The sequence below is a fragment of the Penicillium citrinum genome (assembly GCF_028827155.1).
Source record: "Penicillium citrinum strain IBT 23319 chromosome Unknown utg000006l:1.0-3011923.0:1.0-3012962.0, whole genome shotgun sequence".
Taxonomy (NCBI): Eukaryota; Fungi; Ascomycota; class Eurotiomycetes; order Eurotiales; family Aspergillaceae; genus Penicillium; species Penicillium citrinum.
The window spans coordinates 982,749-999,469 of NW_026622691.1; the positions used below are offsets into that span (position 1 = coordinate 982,749).

General features: G+C 49.2%; 8 protein-coding genes across 8 annotated transcripts; 4 read left to right on the forward strand and 4 right to left on the reverse strand.

The window, feature by feature from the left end:
• Nucleotides 1–289: 289 nt before the first annotated feature.
• On the reverse strand, nt 290–1,684 carry N7469_006900 (WD40 repeat domain-containing protein; the record flags this gene model as incomplete). The annotated part of the gene is made up of 4 exons (XM_056645818.1): nt 290–931; nt 989–1,484; nt 1,565–1,586; nt 1,663–1,684. The coding sequence occupies 4 exons, from the start codon at nt 1,682–1,684 to the stop codon at nt 290–292; spliced, it is 1,182 nt and encodes a 393-aa protein (XP_056499259.1).
• Nucleotides 1,685–2,152: 468 nt separating this feature from the next.
• On the forward strand, nt 2,153–3,772 carry N7469_006901 (uncharacterized protein; the record flags this gene model as incomplete). The annotated part of the gene is made up of 1 exon (XM_056645819.1): nt 2,153–3,772. The coding sequence occupies one exon, from the start codon at nt 2,153–2,155 to the stop codon at nt 3,770–3,772; it is 1,620 nt and encodes a 539-aa protein (XP_056499260.1).
• Nucleotides 3,773–3,904: 132 nt separating this feature from the next.
• On the forward strand, nt 3,905–4,267 carry N7469_006902 (uncharacterized protein; the record flags this gene model as incomplete). The annotated part of the gene is made up of 1 exon (XM_056645820.1): nt 3,905–4,267. One exon carries the CDS (start codon nt 3,905–3,907, stop codon nt 4,265–4,267), a length of 363 nt encoding a protein of 120 aa, XP_056499261.1.
• An 860-nt stretch (nt 4,268–5,127) lies between these two features.
• On the reverse strand, nt 5,128–6,301 carry N7469_006903 (SUR7/PalI family protein; the record flags this gene model as incomplete). Its single annotated transcript, XM_056645821.1, has 2 exons — nt 5,128–5,753; nt 5,851–6,301. The coding sequence occupies 2 exons, from the start codon at nt 6,299–6,301 to the stop codon at nt 5,128–5,130; spliced, it is 1,077 nt and encodes a 358-aa protein (XP_056499262.1).
• Nucleotides 6,302–6,922: 621 nt separating this feature from the next.
• N7469_006904 (PI-PLC domain-containing protein) lies at nt 6,923–8,445 on the forward strand (the record flags this gene model as incomplete). Its single annotated transcript, XM_056645822.1, has 3 exons — nt 6,923–7,499; nt 7,569–8,174; nt 8,228–8,445. The coding sequence occupies 3 exons, from the start codon at nt 6,923–6,925 to the stop codon at nt 8,443–8,445; spliced, it is 1,401 nt and encodes a 466-aa protein (XP_056499263.1).
• A 383-nt stretch (nt 8,446–8,828) lies between these two features.
• Nucleotides 8,829–9,697, forward strand: N7469_006905 (peptide alpha-N-acetyltransferase complex A subunit ARD1; the record flags this gene model as incomplete). Its single annotated transcript, XM_056645823.1, has 2 exons — nt 8,829–9,201; nt 9,306–9,697. The coding sequence occupies 2 exons, from the start codon at nt 8,829–8,831 to the stop codon at nt 9,695–9,697; spliced, it is 765 nt and encodes a 254-aa protein (XP_056499264.1).
• Nucleotides 9,698–9,986: 289 nt separating this feature from the next.
• N7469_006906 (uncharacterized protein) lies at nt 9,987–12,106 on the reverse strand (the record flags this gene model as incomplete). Its single annotated transcript, XM_056645824.1, has 3 exons — nt 9,987–10,627; nt 10,680–11,237; nt 11,323–12,106. 3 exons carry the CDS (start codon nt 12,104–12,106, stop codon nt 9,987–9,989), a joined length of 1,983 nt encoding a protein of 660 aa, XP_056499265.1.
• Nucleotides 12,107–12,692: 586 nt separating this feature from the next.
• On the reverse strand, nt 12,693–15,538 carry N7469_006907 (COPI-interacting protein CEX1; the record flags this gene model as incomplete). The annotated part of the gene is made up of 9 exons (XM_056645825.1): nt 12,693–13,464; nt 13,517–13,689; nt 13,746–13,949; nt 14,005–14,299; nt 14,363–14,736; nt 14,792–14,938; nt 14,995–15,105; nt 15,193–15,330; nt 15,416–15,538. 9 exons carry the CDS (start codon nt 15,536–15,538, stop codon nt 12,693–12,695), a joined length of 2,337 nt encoding a protein of 778 aa, XP_056499266.1.
• Nucleotides 15,539–16,721: the final 1,183 nt, after the last annotated feature.

Below are 16,721 nucleotides of genomic sequence, written 5' to 3' on the forward strand. Positions count from 1 at the left end.
TAAGATCCAACCGGGCTGGTCATCTCTATTGTGGGGATGTAGTAGTAATTATTAAAAGATGTCAGGATATTTCCCTTGAAATGATTACTAGATAGACTTGGTATCTTCAAAAACAGCATAAATCGTAGAAAAGCGGCCCAAAAAAGCTGGACGCTGAGAAACGAACCCCTGCGCCATGCAATGCGGTGCTCCAAGAATTGTCAAAACATAGAACGCCACCGACCCAGAGGAAACACCTTAAATGTGGATATTGCCTCGAAGACGAAGCAACTGAAAAGCCGGTCTAGTTTTAGCGGGGCTCAGAATAATCGTTCAGAGCAACGCAAACAGCACCGCGGTGGTGTCCACTATATTGACGAATAATGTTACCAGTGCTGAGTTCCCATAGGCGGGCGTAGTGGTCGCTCGAAACAGTGACAAGGTAAGCCGAATCCGCAGAGAAAGCACAGTCCCATACCCATCGTTGATGATTGACAAGAGTAGTCTCCAGGAATAGAGTGTTGCTTGCAGGGTCCATGGGAGGGCCGTCCGGGCCGGCCATGAAAGTCTGTTGTGAAGTGTCTTCTCGCGGAGTACTAGTATCGGTAATACGCAAAAGATCTCGGTCTGTGCTGGAATCCCCAAATATGCGCATCAGCTCATTGTTCTGATTGTTTCCCTCGGCAGAATCGCCATTGCTGTCGCCGTTTTCAGATGGGTCCTTTTGAGCCTGTCGCTCATTCCATTCTTTGATGGCCACCTTCGCCGGTGCGTAATCCGTATCCAAATTCCAGACCTTTGCAGTGTGGTCCGCGGCACATGTCGCTAAATGTTTGACATCGGGGGACAGAAGAACACGAGTCAAATAGTCCCGATGAGCCTGGAAAGTACAGACTGGGATGATGCGTGTGGTGTCGTCAGTGATAACCATTCGCCATATATATACGTTTCCCTGAGTCCCCTAGTCAGTAGAGTCACATGTACAATGAAGTGATAGAGGGAAGCCTACAACTTTGTTTCCTGCGCATAGCAAAGATCCATCGCTCGCTACACTGACACTGAGAACGGATGTATCCTCAGCAGGAATAAGCTGGTGAGTGCAGACACTCTCACCAAGATCCCAGACGCGAACCATGCCAGCTTGATCTCCACTGATGAGTTCGCCTTGATTCGGATGAATAACAACATCATTGACGGGAGCCCGGTGCATGTAGTTACGTTGTAGGCTACCTGTGCGTGTATCCCACACCTTGACAGTGCCATCCTCTGAGCTTGTGACCATCCACTTGCCCTCACAGTGGAATGCGACACCGGTGATGTTGTTCGTGTGGCCCTCAAAGGTCATCACGGGATTGGGATTTGTAGACTTGATATCATATAGTTTGACATTGTTGTGGCCAGCAGCCGCTAGGAAACGCTTGTCGGGTGTGATGCAGAGACGGTTGACCTGAGAGTCGGGGTGTTGGATAGTTCGAGAGCAGATACCGGACAAAGCCTCCCAGAAGCTGTTGACCAAATGATTAGTATTTCGACATGGGAATTTCCCTAATTGAGATCGAAGTAGGTCCTGATAAAGTAGACTGACCGGATGGTATGGTCATACCCCGCTGTTATAAATATCCCCTGGTCAGTTCAAGCTCGGGAAGAATGCGGGGAGCTTTTTGATAAACATGGCCCATTTACCTGTGCAGAGAATGACGCTCATAATGACAGGATTATGTGCAACAAAGCAAATTGTCGTGATATGTTATTGTTCCTGCAAATGGGTGAGGCGACAACCTACTAGAAAGCCGAGAAGGAGGTGAGGCTCAATACTTCGGAGGAGTTAGAGTCGGCAATCGGAGGCCTCGTTGCGGTTGGAACGCGGTCACGTGTTGAACCAAGGCGGTGGAGATGTGGAGAACATTGCCGGGCGGTGAAAGTGACCGTGTCAGAAAAAGGTAAACATTTGGACGACAAGATGTTCATTTTTTACTCTTGCAGGTTGTACAGGCTTATTGGTGAAGGTTAATCATCCCACTATTTCTCTGAGAGACATCTTGCTTCATATACTAACAACTAGTAGCCAGTCGTTAGTCTTCAAACGAGGATAGCCTCCTGGCGCGGTGGTTATAGTTTTCCAAAATGCCGTGAGCACATTTGAGCTTACTATCATTTTATCATGGATCAAATCATGGAGCAATGTGAGTTGCCCCCAGGTGATGCATGTGGGTTTGGGGTTGATGATCTGGGGCTTACACTCTCCCCTGGATCTCAGTCACAGCTGTTGGACGACCAGTCCTCTGCCGATTCGGCGGCCCGAGATTTGATAAATCTTCCCGAGTTCGACTTCGATATATTGGGTTCCTTTGATGCCCTCACGGATTTCGACCCCCTTGTCCATGACATCGAGATTCCAAACCTCGCAACCACGGGCAAGCGCTCGCTAGATGAGACGGACAATGATATAGAGGCTTCGCCACCGAAGCGAACATGTCAGTCGCCTGCTTCTTCTTCGCCGAAATCACTAGCTAGGCAAACACAGTCTCGCATGGAAGTTGCCAGTCAGTCGTCTATCCCAGCTTGTTCGGCCGTAGGACGCTGTAATCCCGCCAGCGCATCTGCGATGTCTCGATTTGCTTTGGGTCCTAGCGAAGTTGCACGGTATACGGCTCCTAGATCCGCTGCTCCAGCTGTGTTCTCGTCACCTTACAGGAGGCCTGAGTATTCTCCTTCTGCTCCATACTTGCACTCTCGCACGGTTCACGTCGAAGTATCGGAATCGGCTATCTGGGGTCGCCTAAAGAGCTCTCAACGTCGAATCAATGTTCTTGTTGCAGAGCGAAATAGGTTCCGTGATAGACTACTCAGTCATTGTCAGCCTGATCCGCGAACTGGAAAGTTGAAGATTGAGGAAATGGAGGCGGAACTTACCACTCTACGACGCGTGACCTCGACACAGCAGACGCGTACTAAGAATATCAAAGCTGAAAGCATGACCTGGCAGCAGAGGTACACGGATCTAGCCAGAACACATAATTCTCTGGTGGCGGACTATAATGCTTCTCGAGATTCAACGCGACTACCGTCGCCGCACTGCTGTACCGAAGATGCTGTCTTTGGAACTGAGATGTGGAAAACAAAGCATGATAAGCTATTCACTGAGTATCATTCATTGATATCTGCCTTGAAGTCTCCAGGGGCAGATCCAACAGAGATTCTAAAAAGGATTGCTCATGCCAATAACAACGATCGAGCTTCAGCAAATTACCCGTCACCTGCTTCAATTTCGTCTCTTTCGAACTACCCTCGTGAATTATCCGTTGCTTCCAACCCTCCATCTCCAGCTTCGAATCACGTCCCGGCTACAGGCTCCGGTCCACCTCTGATGAATCTTCCTGGATCTAACGCAACGAATCCCATGGAGCTGGATCAAGACGAAACGACCAACATGTCGAACTGTCCTTCTGGAAGTAATACTCCTGTCTCGGCCTCTTCCGGTCATGAGGCTGCCAGCCATACAGCGCGAATGAATGCACCCGACAGCTCGGTCATTCGAAAGAGTGCTACTTCCGCCCTCCCATCCGACACCCTACAATCAGAAGTAGGAGATGCTACTCTCTCCCACAACACTCCACACAACCGACTGATCCCTCGTCATTGCTCCCCTGCTGTGCCTCCCCAAGATGCCATGGTGATCGATCTTACCGACGATGGCGCAGAGACTGTGAGTACCCCAGGAATTCAGCATAAAGAAGCCAACCCCACAACTGAACCCAAGCTAACAAATTTCCGGCATGCTCTCAGAACGTAGAAACTTAACTGGCTTCGAATTCCACCAGCCAACCAATTGGTCTCGGACGTTTATATTGATAAGAATCTTTTCGCTGGAGACTCGGTACTCAACCAGCCAAGAGGATTGATAGCCCCATGCCCAGGGTACAATATGAAGGGACGAAAGAGCAAAACCGGAAGCAAAGTAGCGAAAACTAGGAAATCTACGACCAACGAACCCCGAGCTCGTCCCCAAAAAGCTCGAAAGAACCCTCGAGCCAATGCTGAACTCAGCCGTGGCCGGGCTACCCGTCCTCCCACGGAAGTGCAGTACTCTTCCACCAAAAACGGTATTCCAGATGCTTCAGTCGATACTTGCGTGGGAGTTCACAGTCCCGATAATACACGTCACTGTTTTGACATGGAAGATGGAAGTTCAGACACTGCTGCATGTCAAACTGGACCAAATGAGGTGGAATACCACCCTGACGATGACGAACTGGCTCGAATGATGGAAGAAGAACTGGCAAAGTGAAATATCTACATATTACACCCGTCACTCATCTCAAATGGATAAATGGTAGATAGGAATTAAGTCAGTTTCCCCAGCTGGGCATTCAACTTTTGTCGTAAGCAATGTAGGAACTACATTGCCAGTAGAGATGTTATCGACAAGTTCATGTGTAATCACAACCTTAAGAACGTGCTTGATTTGCCGCAGACCTCGGTACATCATTTTAAACCCAGCCGCCTTTCAAAACTGATATTCGTTCCCTGGTTATTACCATGAGTATATAGCTACTGACTCTCCAGAAATAAAATAAACTGGACAGAATTGGAATTCTACGTTCGACCGTGCTGCAATAAAGTTGTGCACGGTAAACTTTGTTCGTCGCACAGCATGGTATGTTATGCGACGGTGTAGTACGCCACCATGGTGTACGTTGTTGGTGCAACAACCCGGAAATAAGCAAAGCACTAAAGACGCAGCTAAAAGCGCCACCGGTGCCGTTGAGATGAAATGAAATCGAACTAGCGAGCCTTATCTGGATATCTATATATATCAATCTTGATGTTTACTGCAAGGAAGAGAAATTGAGGAAAGTGGGAACGAGAAAATAGATACAATTTTTATCTATGACTGAATGACTATCAACAAATCTAAAAGTCCAATAGATACCAATTCCAAAAAAAAAGTCGGTCAAGACCCAGCGCTAATGATCGTTGAAATCGTTAGAAACTAGATGAAGTAATGAAAAACCAATATGGCATATTCAAGGAAATGTTCTGTTCAACGAACCTGCTCCTTCATAAAGGAGCGGGCAGGTAGTATGGGTCGGAGGTTCAAGATATAGATCCGATATAAATGCGGCACCAATACATCTGTACAAAGATTTAATTTGTCGTGACGGCATGGGGTTCGAGATGCTGTCCACGCTCTGCTGGAGTCTGCCTGCCGGATTGATCCATGGCGCTCATCTTCTCCAGTTCCCGCCAATTGACACCCTGAGATTTCAATTGTTTGCGTGCCTTTCGGCCGCCACAGCAGGACGCGCAGCAGGAGCCAAGCTGGATGATGAAACCGAGCAGACTGAAACCTGCACCAATCCACATGAATACTAGCATTTGGGTGCCGACATGAGCGTGGATGTTCAGACTGGGATCGGCGTTGGTGAAGACGTGTGCGAAGATTTCAAACATGACGGTTGCCACGGCAGATGCGACGATGGTGATAAGAGCAGTGAAGAAGGCCAGGATGAGCATTGGTAGAGAGCGTAGCCAGACAAAGGTGCGACGACGGTGTGGTGGGCGACCAGCTGGAGTGATTTGTGTACCATTTTCACCGGTGCTGGCTGCTGCCCAGAGCTTGATTGTCTGCGGGGGTCGCGAAGAGACAGCCAGTGGACTGATGAAGATCATGATGAAGTTGAGGACAGCGGCAGCAATGAACAGGCCAAACATCCAATGAGAGGCAACGCGGGCCAGGTTGAGAGGGTCCTGAATGTCGCTTGGTAGGGCAACTAAAAAAAAAGGAAAAAAGAATATATTAGTATCAGATGGGGAGAGAAAAGAGGGGAGGTTATTTTTTTTTTTTTTGGAAATTGGGAAGTGACATACTACTGGCACCAGCGAGCAATTCATTCAAGATAATATCGACTGGGTTGAATGCATAGAGAGACTTAGGTTTTGAGCAACCGGTGATACCATCGCCATTGTAGCCCTCACAGAAGCCCCACAGACCGACCTGATAGAAATCGTGTAGACCAATGGATCGGGCAATGGAGTTGATGAGGTAGGCATTGGGCACAGAGACGGGGATGATATCGGTCAGATCGAGGTAGAGAAAGTAGGTACTGCGCAAAACGGGTTTATCGGCGAGGTTGGCAATGCAGACTAGCAGGACAAAGATCCAAGCGATGAGGTAGAACAAGGATCGAATAATACGGTGGGAGTGGACGGTAGTGGCGCGACGACGAGCGAGAGGACCATGGGAACTGCGAAAGAAAGGCAATTTGCGGGCCGAGCCTGAGCCTGAGCCTGAGCCATTGGTTTCTGGCCCATCGACCATGGCGAGACAACCGACAGCGTAAAGTAGAGCGTCGACTGTCGAAAGAGAGGAAGAGAGGTGTAGGATGAAGCTGACCAGGCCAGGCCAGGCAGATGCTGAATGGGAGTTTTGTTTCTCCTAATCAGATCGGGCTGGACTGCCGTGTGGATCGTCAGTGGCGGCCGCTAGTGTAACTTAGTGAGGACGATCATGAGTGGTAGCGTAAGGGGAGCAGTTGAAGGGATGTACTAAGTAGTGAAATGAAATTGGGGTGGGGGTAATGGTGGTGCTGGAGGAGAGAGAGGAAAGGAGGGTCTATCTGATATCAGAATTGGAGGAAGAAGTAGTAAAGAGGGGAGAGTAGAAGTGTAGATAGGCAAACGTCAATCCTTGACGGAGCTAAGGGTAGTGTACAAAACTAAACTTTGATTGGCTCATCCCTGGGGCGGAAGTGGCAACAACGTCAGCAGTCGACAAAGTGGAGATTTTACTATGGACACCATCTTTGGGGAGGAGAGAGAGCCTGTTTCTGTTTCCTCGTCTTTTCTCTCCTGGTTGAACTTCTTGTTGTTCTCCCCCCCAACCCCAACCCCAACCCACCACGCTCCAATTCCAACAACACCCGTCCCCTCCTCCTCCACTATGAGGTCGCTGCCTTTCTCCTTGTTAGGCTTGGGCCTCATTACCCTTTGTACGGCCAAAGATGGTACAACAACAGAAACCACCGATGGCCTCTCAACCTCTATCACCGGATCTTCCTCCTCCTTCAACTGGTCCGATGCATCCACTATCACGTCAGGTTCCCAGCCAATCCCGACGGGTTCATATTTGACCTACACCTCGGTCATTACGCTCGATAATGGAGATCATAAAACTGTGACTTCTTCCTCCCTCAATGGGAGTACCACCGCGACAGGCAACCAGACCCAATTCTTTACCTCGACCTCAGATTCCGTGACGGTATTGGTGGGTGGTGGGACAACCACCACACTGCATAGCAACAGTACTATGAACTCGACACGAACCCACTCCACCACCAGTTCGACCCCGACTCAAACCAACACCACGCCTTGCAATGGCTACAGCGAGTTCTGCATGCGCAATTACTCCAATATCACCAATGTCGCGGCTCATAACAGTCCATTCGTGGTTCCCGGTAATGCCGCCTCCAATCAAGCCTTTAAGGTGACCGATCAACTCAATGATGGTATTCGCATGCGTAAGTTCTTTATCTTTTCCACTCCCACCATCACCACCCTTGAACCTTTCCTCTAATCGCGTATAATAGTTCAATTCCAAGCACACAATAAAAGCGGCGAAATTCATCTCTGCCACTCTAGCTGCGATATTCTTGACGCCGGTCCCCTCACAGACTATCTGGCCGAGGTCTACCGATGGATGGCAAAGAATCCTTACAATGTCGTCACCTTTTTGATGGGCAACTCGGATCTTCTCCCGCCAGAGGCCTTCGTCCCTGCCATCGAAGATTCCGGTCTGAAGAATATCATCTACTCGCCTCCAAAAGCACCCATGGCCCTGAATGATTGGCCCACTCTATCCGAGATGATTCTCAAGAATAAGCGTGCGGTTTTCTTCATGGATTATCAAGCGAATGAGACTGCCGTCCCTTATATCATGGATGAATTTTCCCAGTTGTGGGAAACTCCCTTCTCCCCGACTAATCGCGATTTCCCGTGTTATGTGCAGCGACCCCCGGGTCTGAACCGCCAGGATGCGTCTAACCGCATGTACATGATCAACCACAACCTCAATCTCGAGCTGAACTTTGGCTCGCTGAGCCTGTTGATTCCAAACACGGCCGATATGGTTGAGACTAACAGTGCCAATGTTTCTCAATACGGCAGTCTTGGAAATATGTCTGCCAGGTGTACCCGTAAGTGAAGACCTCTGTTTTCCCTTCCTTCAATCATATATTAACTTATCTAGGTTACTGGGACCGTCCTCCCAACTTCCTTCTTGTCGACTACTACAACTGGGGCAGGCCCAATGGCTCTGTCTTCGAAGTTGCCGCCGAAATGAACGGTGTCAAGTGGAATGGCGACTGTTGTGGTAGTTCCTCGGCTGCAGCACACATGTCGATAGCCAGTGTATCGACTGTGATGCTAGTCGCAGCTGGTGCGCATTTCCTTCTCTCGGCATTTTAAATTGACGATTCACGATGTGATTTTGGTTATCTCAACATATTTGGTGTACATACAGTAATATAGATGGACAGTATAGCATCATACATTAATTCAGGCCGCACCGCGCAGCAGCGGTGCAACAGCAATCTAAATTAACTATCACCGAATTGTAACACCTGAAATTGAATTGAGCAATTCTTTATTCTTAACTTACCACCTCAGTCAAATAGAATAGATACAAGCATCACCAACGATCCAACTAATCTTCATTGTACAATCCACCTCCACCACGTCACATCACATGACCCCACACCGAACCGCACCGCATCACAGCACCAAACCTCACCCCCACCAACCAACCAATACCTCAATTACCTCACACACCCAATCAATCCCTCACCAAAATGGTCGACATCGTCCCCTTATCCTCATACCCCTCATACATCGATCTCCTCCCCTCAATCCAAACCTGCAACATAACAAACCTCCCCGAAAACTACTTCCTAAAATACTACCTCTACCACGCCCTAACCTGGCCCCAGCTAAGTTTTGTCGCCGTCGTCCGTCCTAAAAATGGATACCCGTCCAGTGCTGGGAAAGGTGGAGGTGGTGTTGCGGGTGATGTAGCGGGTCAGTATCCTAAAGTTGTTGGATACGTTCTTGCGAAAATGGAAGAGGAACCTACGGATGGATTGCAACATGGTCATATTACTTCACTTAGTGTTATGCGTACGCATAGACGATTGGGAATTGCTGAGCGATTGATGCGTATGAGTCGTGAGTTTCCTCCCCTTCCTCTCTCTCCCCCGGCGCCTCTTTCCGAGGTGCTTTGCTCTGCTTCGAAATTGATGGGAAAAAAAAAACTTACTAAATAATTCAAGAACGCGCAATGGCTGAATCGCACCGAGCACACTATGTCTCTCTTCACGTGCGTGTATCTAACAATGCTGCATTGCGGTTATACCGCGATACACTCGGATTCGAGGTTGAGAAGGTTGAAAGCAAGTACTATGCGGACGGAGAAGATGCGTATGCGATGCACTTGAAACTTCAGGATCAGTGGATGGATTGGAAGGCGGTTGAGAAGCGGGATCGGGAGGAGAGGAAGAAAAATAAGAAGGATGGGGACAATGATGATGAGGAGGATGTTGATGAGGGGGATGAGGTGGGTGATTTGGGGGAAAAGGAGGATGGGGAGAAAATGGTCAAGGTTAAGATGGGGAGGGCTCTTGGTGTTGGTGATTTGGTTGAGAAAAGTGAGGTTCAGTCATGATTTCAGGATCGGTTTCGTCAGGCGTGTTTTGTTAAGGCCTGGAGATTAATTGATTTTGTTGGGCATTGATCCAAGGGTTGGACAGTTCTAGGCTTGGTTTGGAACCCTCATTGTCTGTCTGTGATGCTAGAAGAATTGAAAAAAAAAATTTGTGTACTGTAGAACTGAACTGCTCAGATAAATTTGATGTATTCTGATATGTGGCTCGTTACTTCGTGATGCTATTCCGCTAAATCAATGTACATCCCAATTGACAAAAGAAAAGGATTAACGCGATATATCCAATTCGTCATGTTCCATCTTTATTCTTATCTTCATCCCGCTTCTTCCCTCGCGGTTTGAGTATATCTTTTATACGAGACGGTGTTCCACTCTTCTTCTTATCCGACTGTTCAACCTGCGGTCCCGATTCACGCACACTCGCCTGAGAAGAAGAAGGTGTGTGAAGGTTACTCCTGTTGAATTCCGAACTTGCTTCGGAACGGACGGGCTGACGCTGCGGTTGAGGTTTTGCAATTGGTTTAGATGATTCGTCCAGAGATAACTCCTTCAAACTTCCATCCAAGGCTAATTGCTCCTGTCCACTAGTCTTTATCTTTTTATCAACTGGTGCATGATGACGTCGGCTGCGTTTCACGCGCCTTCTTGCGCGCTGTTCTTCCCGTGCACGTTTGACAATATCCCGGAATGCTTTTCGCGTGGCACGCATTTCTTCTTTCATAGCACGTCGTTCTGTTGATGCGCGCTGCTGTTGTTCGGGAGATTCCCACCTGCCCCAGTCATTTTGGCTTGTGGACTGGTTTTGTTGTGGGACGAGTGCCGGGAAGCCAGTTGCGGCGTCCAGAGGCACGGGCTTCCCGACGTGATTCTTGGAGAGTGTGGAGTTGGTGGCGGAGGTCGACGGCTGCGTCGTATAGTATGCGGTCGTGTCTGTCGTCGAGGGATTGAAGTTGTGCGCGGATTGCGGCAAGGTCAGATGCACTTAGGTCGGAGGTGGTGGAAAGAGAGTCGATTGAGCTGAGGGAGGATTCCGATGATGTAGAACTTATTGAGGCGCGCCGTGTTTGTTCTAAGGGAGGTTTGGCATCGCTTTTGGGGAGCGTATCAGACTGTATGGAGGGTTGAGGTGTTGGCTGATTGACCGGAGTGGAGTTATTGGTAGGAGTAGCCGGGTTCGATACGACGCCGGTAGTCGTGTTATATATAGGAGTACTAGTAGGACTCCAATTGGGATATGCAGGATAACCAGCAGGTGGATATCCTTGATAGGCAGGCTGCTTTCGTCCAAATCTTGTCTGCTCTTCAATCCAACGGCCATGTGCGAGGGCCTGTTCCTCGACTTGTCGGCCATAGTGCATAGCGTGTTGGCTGAGTTGGTTACCATATTGCTCCGCTTGTTCGGCGAAACGTTCACCATACTTCTGCGCTTTACTTGTAAGATCCGAAAGCCATCCCAAAGAGCCACCTTTTCCGCTGCCGTTGTTCCCATTTTGTGGCTGGGCATAAGACCAACCATTCCACGGTCCCCAGGGAGCAGCACCTGGGGGTGGATATGGATAGTATTGGGGTGGCTGGTGATTTGGGGGAACGCCATGGCCTGGAAACGGGGGAGCGCCGTATGGAACCCTGAATGGCATCGGTCCATGCGGCATCATAGGAACTGGCGGGCCAGGCCATGTTGGTGAGGGGGGTAGTCTGTCCTGGCACAGGTTGTGGTGCATTCTGAGACCGGCCCTCTCCTGCAGTTGCTGCGAAACAAGTCCCCTGGTTAGCCTTTGTCGCTGCGGGATAACACCGCGGACAGAGAGCAGAGGCCGGTGCATTGTCGGATTCTTCCACATAAATAAAGGCGATGCGAGTGCCGCGCAGCTCGAAAAAGCACTGATTCCATTCGTCTACCACGGCAGCTATACGGGCTCGTCTCTCCTCGTCTGTTTCTTGTGGCCGATCTTTTCGATCGCGTCGGATCTCTGCTCGTAGCTGTCTCGGCAGGTGATCTGAGGCAGCAGCCAAGCCCAACTGAGGCGGGAAAAGATATCGCAGAAAGGTGTCCCAATCCTGTTGGGCAACATCATTCCTCCTAGTCGCCCAGCAGCGTGGTCTTCGCGGAAAATCTTTCGTTTGACTGCGAGGATATATTGTCATATGATGATCGAGTACTTCACGACTTTCGATCAGCCTTGTTGCAGGTCGTTGCTCGAAGTATGTCGCGGCCGAGACGAAGTGGGTTGGGACGACTGGCGAGGCTGCCGACGCTGCCGAGGAGGAACTACCTACTTCGGGAGATATCCTTGAGATATTTCCACGCAGTGGAACAGTAGACTGGCTGCTATTATTCCCGTTGCTGGATGGCGCAAGCAATGGATCAACGGCCGAATAAGGCGGTGGTGGGGCCTCCTCCTGGTCCATTGTGATAAGGCTAGTGGAAGATCTCCAAAGAAAGAAGGAGTGTTATCTGGGGCCTGGAGAGGATTACAGATAGTTGGCAGCCCGTCAAGGCTCGTCGCCCATGCTGTGCGATTCGATGGGGGGATTAAGAGGTCAATTCAAATGGTCACAGCTGGATGGTCGAAGGCAGCAGAATTCCCAGGCTGGCCGGTCAGCACGTCCAGCTTGGCGTGGGGCGTTGGCTCTGACGATGTCCGACAGTCAGAGTTATATTTTATGAGTCAAGGGCAGCGATCAGAGTGTTAGTGGGACCTGTCGCAAAGAGTTGAGAGTAAAATGAAGTTGGAGAGTGCCAGACCCTTGGAAGTTCAATTAAACCGCGGGGCGATAAGATAAGCCGGACTCCGCGGTGCAGTTCGGCCTTGGGCAGGATGGACTATTATTACCATAAGTATACTATTGGATAGTATACTAGAGGATATTTAGGGTAACCATTTGAAGAAAAAATAGAATGTTTTCCAGAGATACTTCAAATTCTATTATTTGCGAACTATATGCTTTCAATCCCAAGATATATACATTTCCCATTACTGAAGCCCAACATCCCTTAATCCCAAGCATCACCCCATCCATCATCATCATCAACCTCTTCCTTGGGCTTCGTATCAATCTTCTTTGCTGGCGCTACGACGCGCGGTTTCACCGGCACAGTATTTCTCGTAGGTGCGGAATTAGTAGAAGCAGATTTGTTCAAACCCTTCGGAAGAGGTTTCTTCGCCTTGGACTGATTCTTTGCAGCCAACCATCCGGCGAAATCGGGTTCGCCTCCATCGTCAAATGGAGTGACTGACGCTTTGTTTACCGTGGGGTCCGGCGAGGATGTCTTAGGTGAGGCAACAGCCGCAGTGAACGGATCTGTTTCCTGCTCCTCGTCATCCATGGCGCCCCAGGCATCAAAGACATCATCGCCCTCATCATCAATTTCCTCGTGTTGGACAACTGGGGGCCTATCTGAAAGAGACCGGCCTAATGGCTGAGCAGCGGGGCGTAGAGATGCTTCCTTGGGAAGCTCCAATTGAGTAGAAGGGGATGATTTGGCAGGGCGAGGAACGGATGCAGATCGAGTTGTTTCTACCTCCGCCGCTTTGTTGGTTGCAGCTGTAGGCTCAATTTCGCCATCAGCTGCGGCGATCTTATTGGTGAAGGAGGATATTGCCCAACCGGCCCAGGATTTATCGTTAGATGTGCCAATGCGAGCACTGGGGGCATCTGCTTTGCTGGGTTCCGGAGGAAGAACTGAGTCGGCCATGTTGGCGCCGAACTTTCGGACGCGCTGGATGTAAAGGTCGAGGGTTTTATTGGCTTGATCGCGAATCAATCTACAAATGATAAGCAAAAGAAACAGCTGCTAGGATACTGTGGTGGACTCACTTCTCCTTATCCAGCAGGGATGGACAGATGGCTGGAAGAATCTTTCCAGCACAGTCCTCCTCGGTGAACACATCAATGGTCGCGGACAGCGCGAGAAGACCGGCAACTCTTGCATGTTGAAATGGATCTCGGATAGCTCTTGTAAATGCAGCAATGAGGACCTTAGAGCGTGTCTGACAGATGTTAGAGTCGAACTTGTGCAATTTATGCATGGGAAAATTCAACTTACGCCCTGAGACAGATTTTTGGCAATCTTTCCGAGGCAAATCGTCGTATTTGTTCGGATACCAGGCTGTTCGTCATTGGCAGTGCGGGCAAGGAACCGCAGAAGTTCACCATTCACGACCCTGTCGCTAAGCTTGTTGATCACTGTAAGAACAGCCTTTACGGTCTGTTCTCGCACCACAGGAGCCACGTCTGTGAACCCGGATGTCTAGAAAGTTGTCAGTCCGTTCCTCCAATGAAAAAAATAAAATTATCGGACTCACCATTTGAGGGAAGATCTTATCATTGACAACTTTTTGAGGGAGGTTATCAATCATCATGGGTAGATTGTCAAGTAAACAAACGCGCAGAGCTCGATCAGGATTTCCAAATAGTCGTACAATGACAGGTGTCAATTTAGCGTTGAATTCGTCTGCCGAAAGCTTGGAGCCGATCTTAATGGTCGAACTGAGAACTTTAGGGCCACCACCTCCAAACTCCACCGACTTCAACAACTCTGGAAGAACCTTCATCTTGAAAAAGTCTTCCGGGAAGTCATCCGAAAGCGTGTCAAGCTCACTAAGAATCTTGGGTCAGCCATAGCTAGGGAGTAAGTCGGAGGGGACGCAGGATGGTACATACTTGATGAATTCTTCCCGTTCCGCATCACTTTTAAGACCTAGGCTTTCCATATCTTCCGTCAATCGAATCAAAGAAGTTTGGAAGAACCCGCCATGCTTCTTACCCTGCTCGACAAAGTGAGCAGGGCTCAGTCGAAGTTTTGGATTAGCCGTGCAGAGGCGTTTGTAACTTTGTTGCATAGATGGAGGAATATTGGTTGTCTTTCCAGCTTGATCCCCGCCAGAAAAGTGGCCATTGAAGACCTCGAAAATTAAAATACCCAGCCCATAAGCATCTACCGCGGAAAGAGGATGACGTTTGATAGTATCCCAGCCGCCTTTGACGATTTCTGGCGGTGTATACCGATGTGAATCTGGGACGAGACTTCCGTATGTCTAAGTTATGGTTAGTAAGATACAAGGCATAGAGAACTCCATCAGAAGAACTGACGTAGATGATGGCATCGTCTTCTATCATAGAGCTCAAAATATCGAACCCGCCCAATTTCCATTCACCACTTTCACTTGTATATACGGACGCCGCACGCACGGCACCGTGAACGGACGAAGCGTCTTCATTGATGAATTTGAGTGTTGACTAGAGCAATTGTCAGATTATGAAGTGCGAATGAAGGCTGATCAAGATGCACTCACCGATATGCCGTACAATCCCCATTTTGCGGTCTCTTCATTCAAGCTTCGACGTTTGACTTGCCATTCCAGTGGAGCAACTCGTTCGGTGACAATATAGAGATTTGACTCGGTCTACACAGCAAAGAAAGATAAGCACCATTCCAAATATTCGATGAAGCTCCGTTCATCCTAAGATCAAAAACCTGATCACAAACCGACCTCAATTGTATCCAACACCTTGATCACACCCGGATGTCTAAGTGTCCTTGACTTGCGAACAGCATTCCTAGCCAGCGGCAATCGCGATTTATTGACATTAATATCGAACGTGAACACGCTGCATGTCGAGCCGTCATCCTATCCAAACATCTCATCAGCACAAGCTATACTGTGTACTCGCCCGCAGCAAAGGCAATTGTTGTAGTGTTGGAAACCGTCCTACCCGTTTCGTACCGTTATGGAGCGTCCAAATAGAGTCGCCAATATCGACTCTATCACCTAGAGAAAAAGGCAAAGAGGAACCCTTTGCGATGGCAGACGCGACAGCAGACTTGAGGAAATCCATCGTGGGCGTGGCGTTGGGTTATCTGGCCAGACGGCTTGGCTGCTTTCGTTCACGGAATCCTGGGGCCGGCCAATGGCCAAAAAAGAGTCGACTGAAGGTTCGAGGAAATAAGATTAAGGGAGAAGTGAAAATATCAAAATGGTATGAGAATAACAAAGAGAAAATGAAGAAACGAAGGAGGTTCGACGGGGGGAAGAAACAAGCTGCGGCCCCGCGTTCGGTCAGAGGCACGTGGATCGCCTACTTTTTGGAGCTTCCCTCCTGTTTTTTTATTTTTCTTCCTTTCGCTTCTTTTCTTCTTCACTTCAGGCCGCCAACTGTTGCACTCGTCAGTACTAACGCAAATTCCAGGTAAGTCCTATTTACTCTCGTCGAACACCACTACTTCCCCTACATACATCCACCATCTCCTATGATGTGAAACCTGGTAAAAGGTCAGACCGCGTATATCACCACCTAACAACCCCCAATTCAACATCAACCGAAGGTACAACGGACACTTCTATGCCAGGGTTACCGAGTTTCCCTCCGCCGATCGATTCAGAGTCCAGATAGCTCCATTTCGGCCCCATATCATCTCTCCGTTACCACCGAGTAACAAGGTCATACTTGACTTTCGCGGGAGCTACCATACCTAGGACAGGGGTAGCCAGATTCACTTTGTATGCATGGCACTTTTTCGACGCCTCTGCCGATGCACATCCCGAGAACGTGGAGACCATTTTTTCTCTTCGCAGCAAACAAACACGGTTCAGAAAAGGCAATTGAAGGTCCGGGTCCTGTTCAATGACTCTAATATTGCGATGCTGTTAATCGAGGTCCCTCGAATCGGTGACACCGGCGGCATCGTGAGGATCTTGGGTTTTTATCCGTGTGGACAATAACCGTGTCTTTGCCGTTGTCGGGACCTTAGGGTGCTGCCTCGCTGGTCGAAGAATCGCGGATTGCCGTCTTCTGGGGTTCCTTTGTCCGCTTCGCTCTATGAGGACGAATAGGAACTAATGGCTACGGCTGACAGGATGTTGTGGTTTTCATTTGCGTGAAGTAGACTCATGGCGGACACGTTGCTAGGGGTCGGCAGAGGTAGAGGACTGAGCCGCTTGTCGGAGTGTTTCATCTGGTGGCCTAAGTTTCGGGAAACATATGAGGGCGTATGGCAGGCTGGGTGAGCTTATGGACTTTG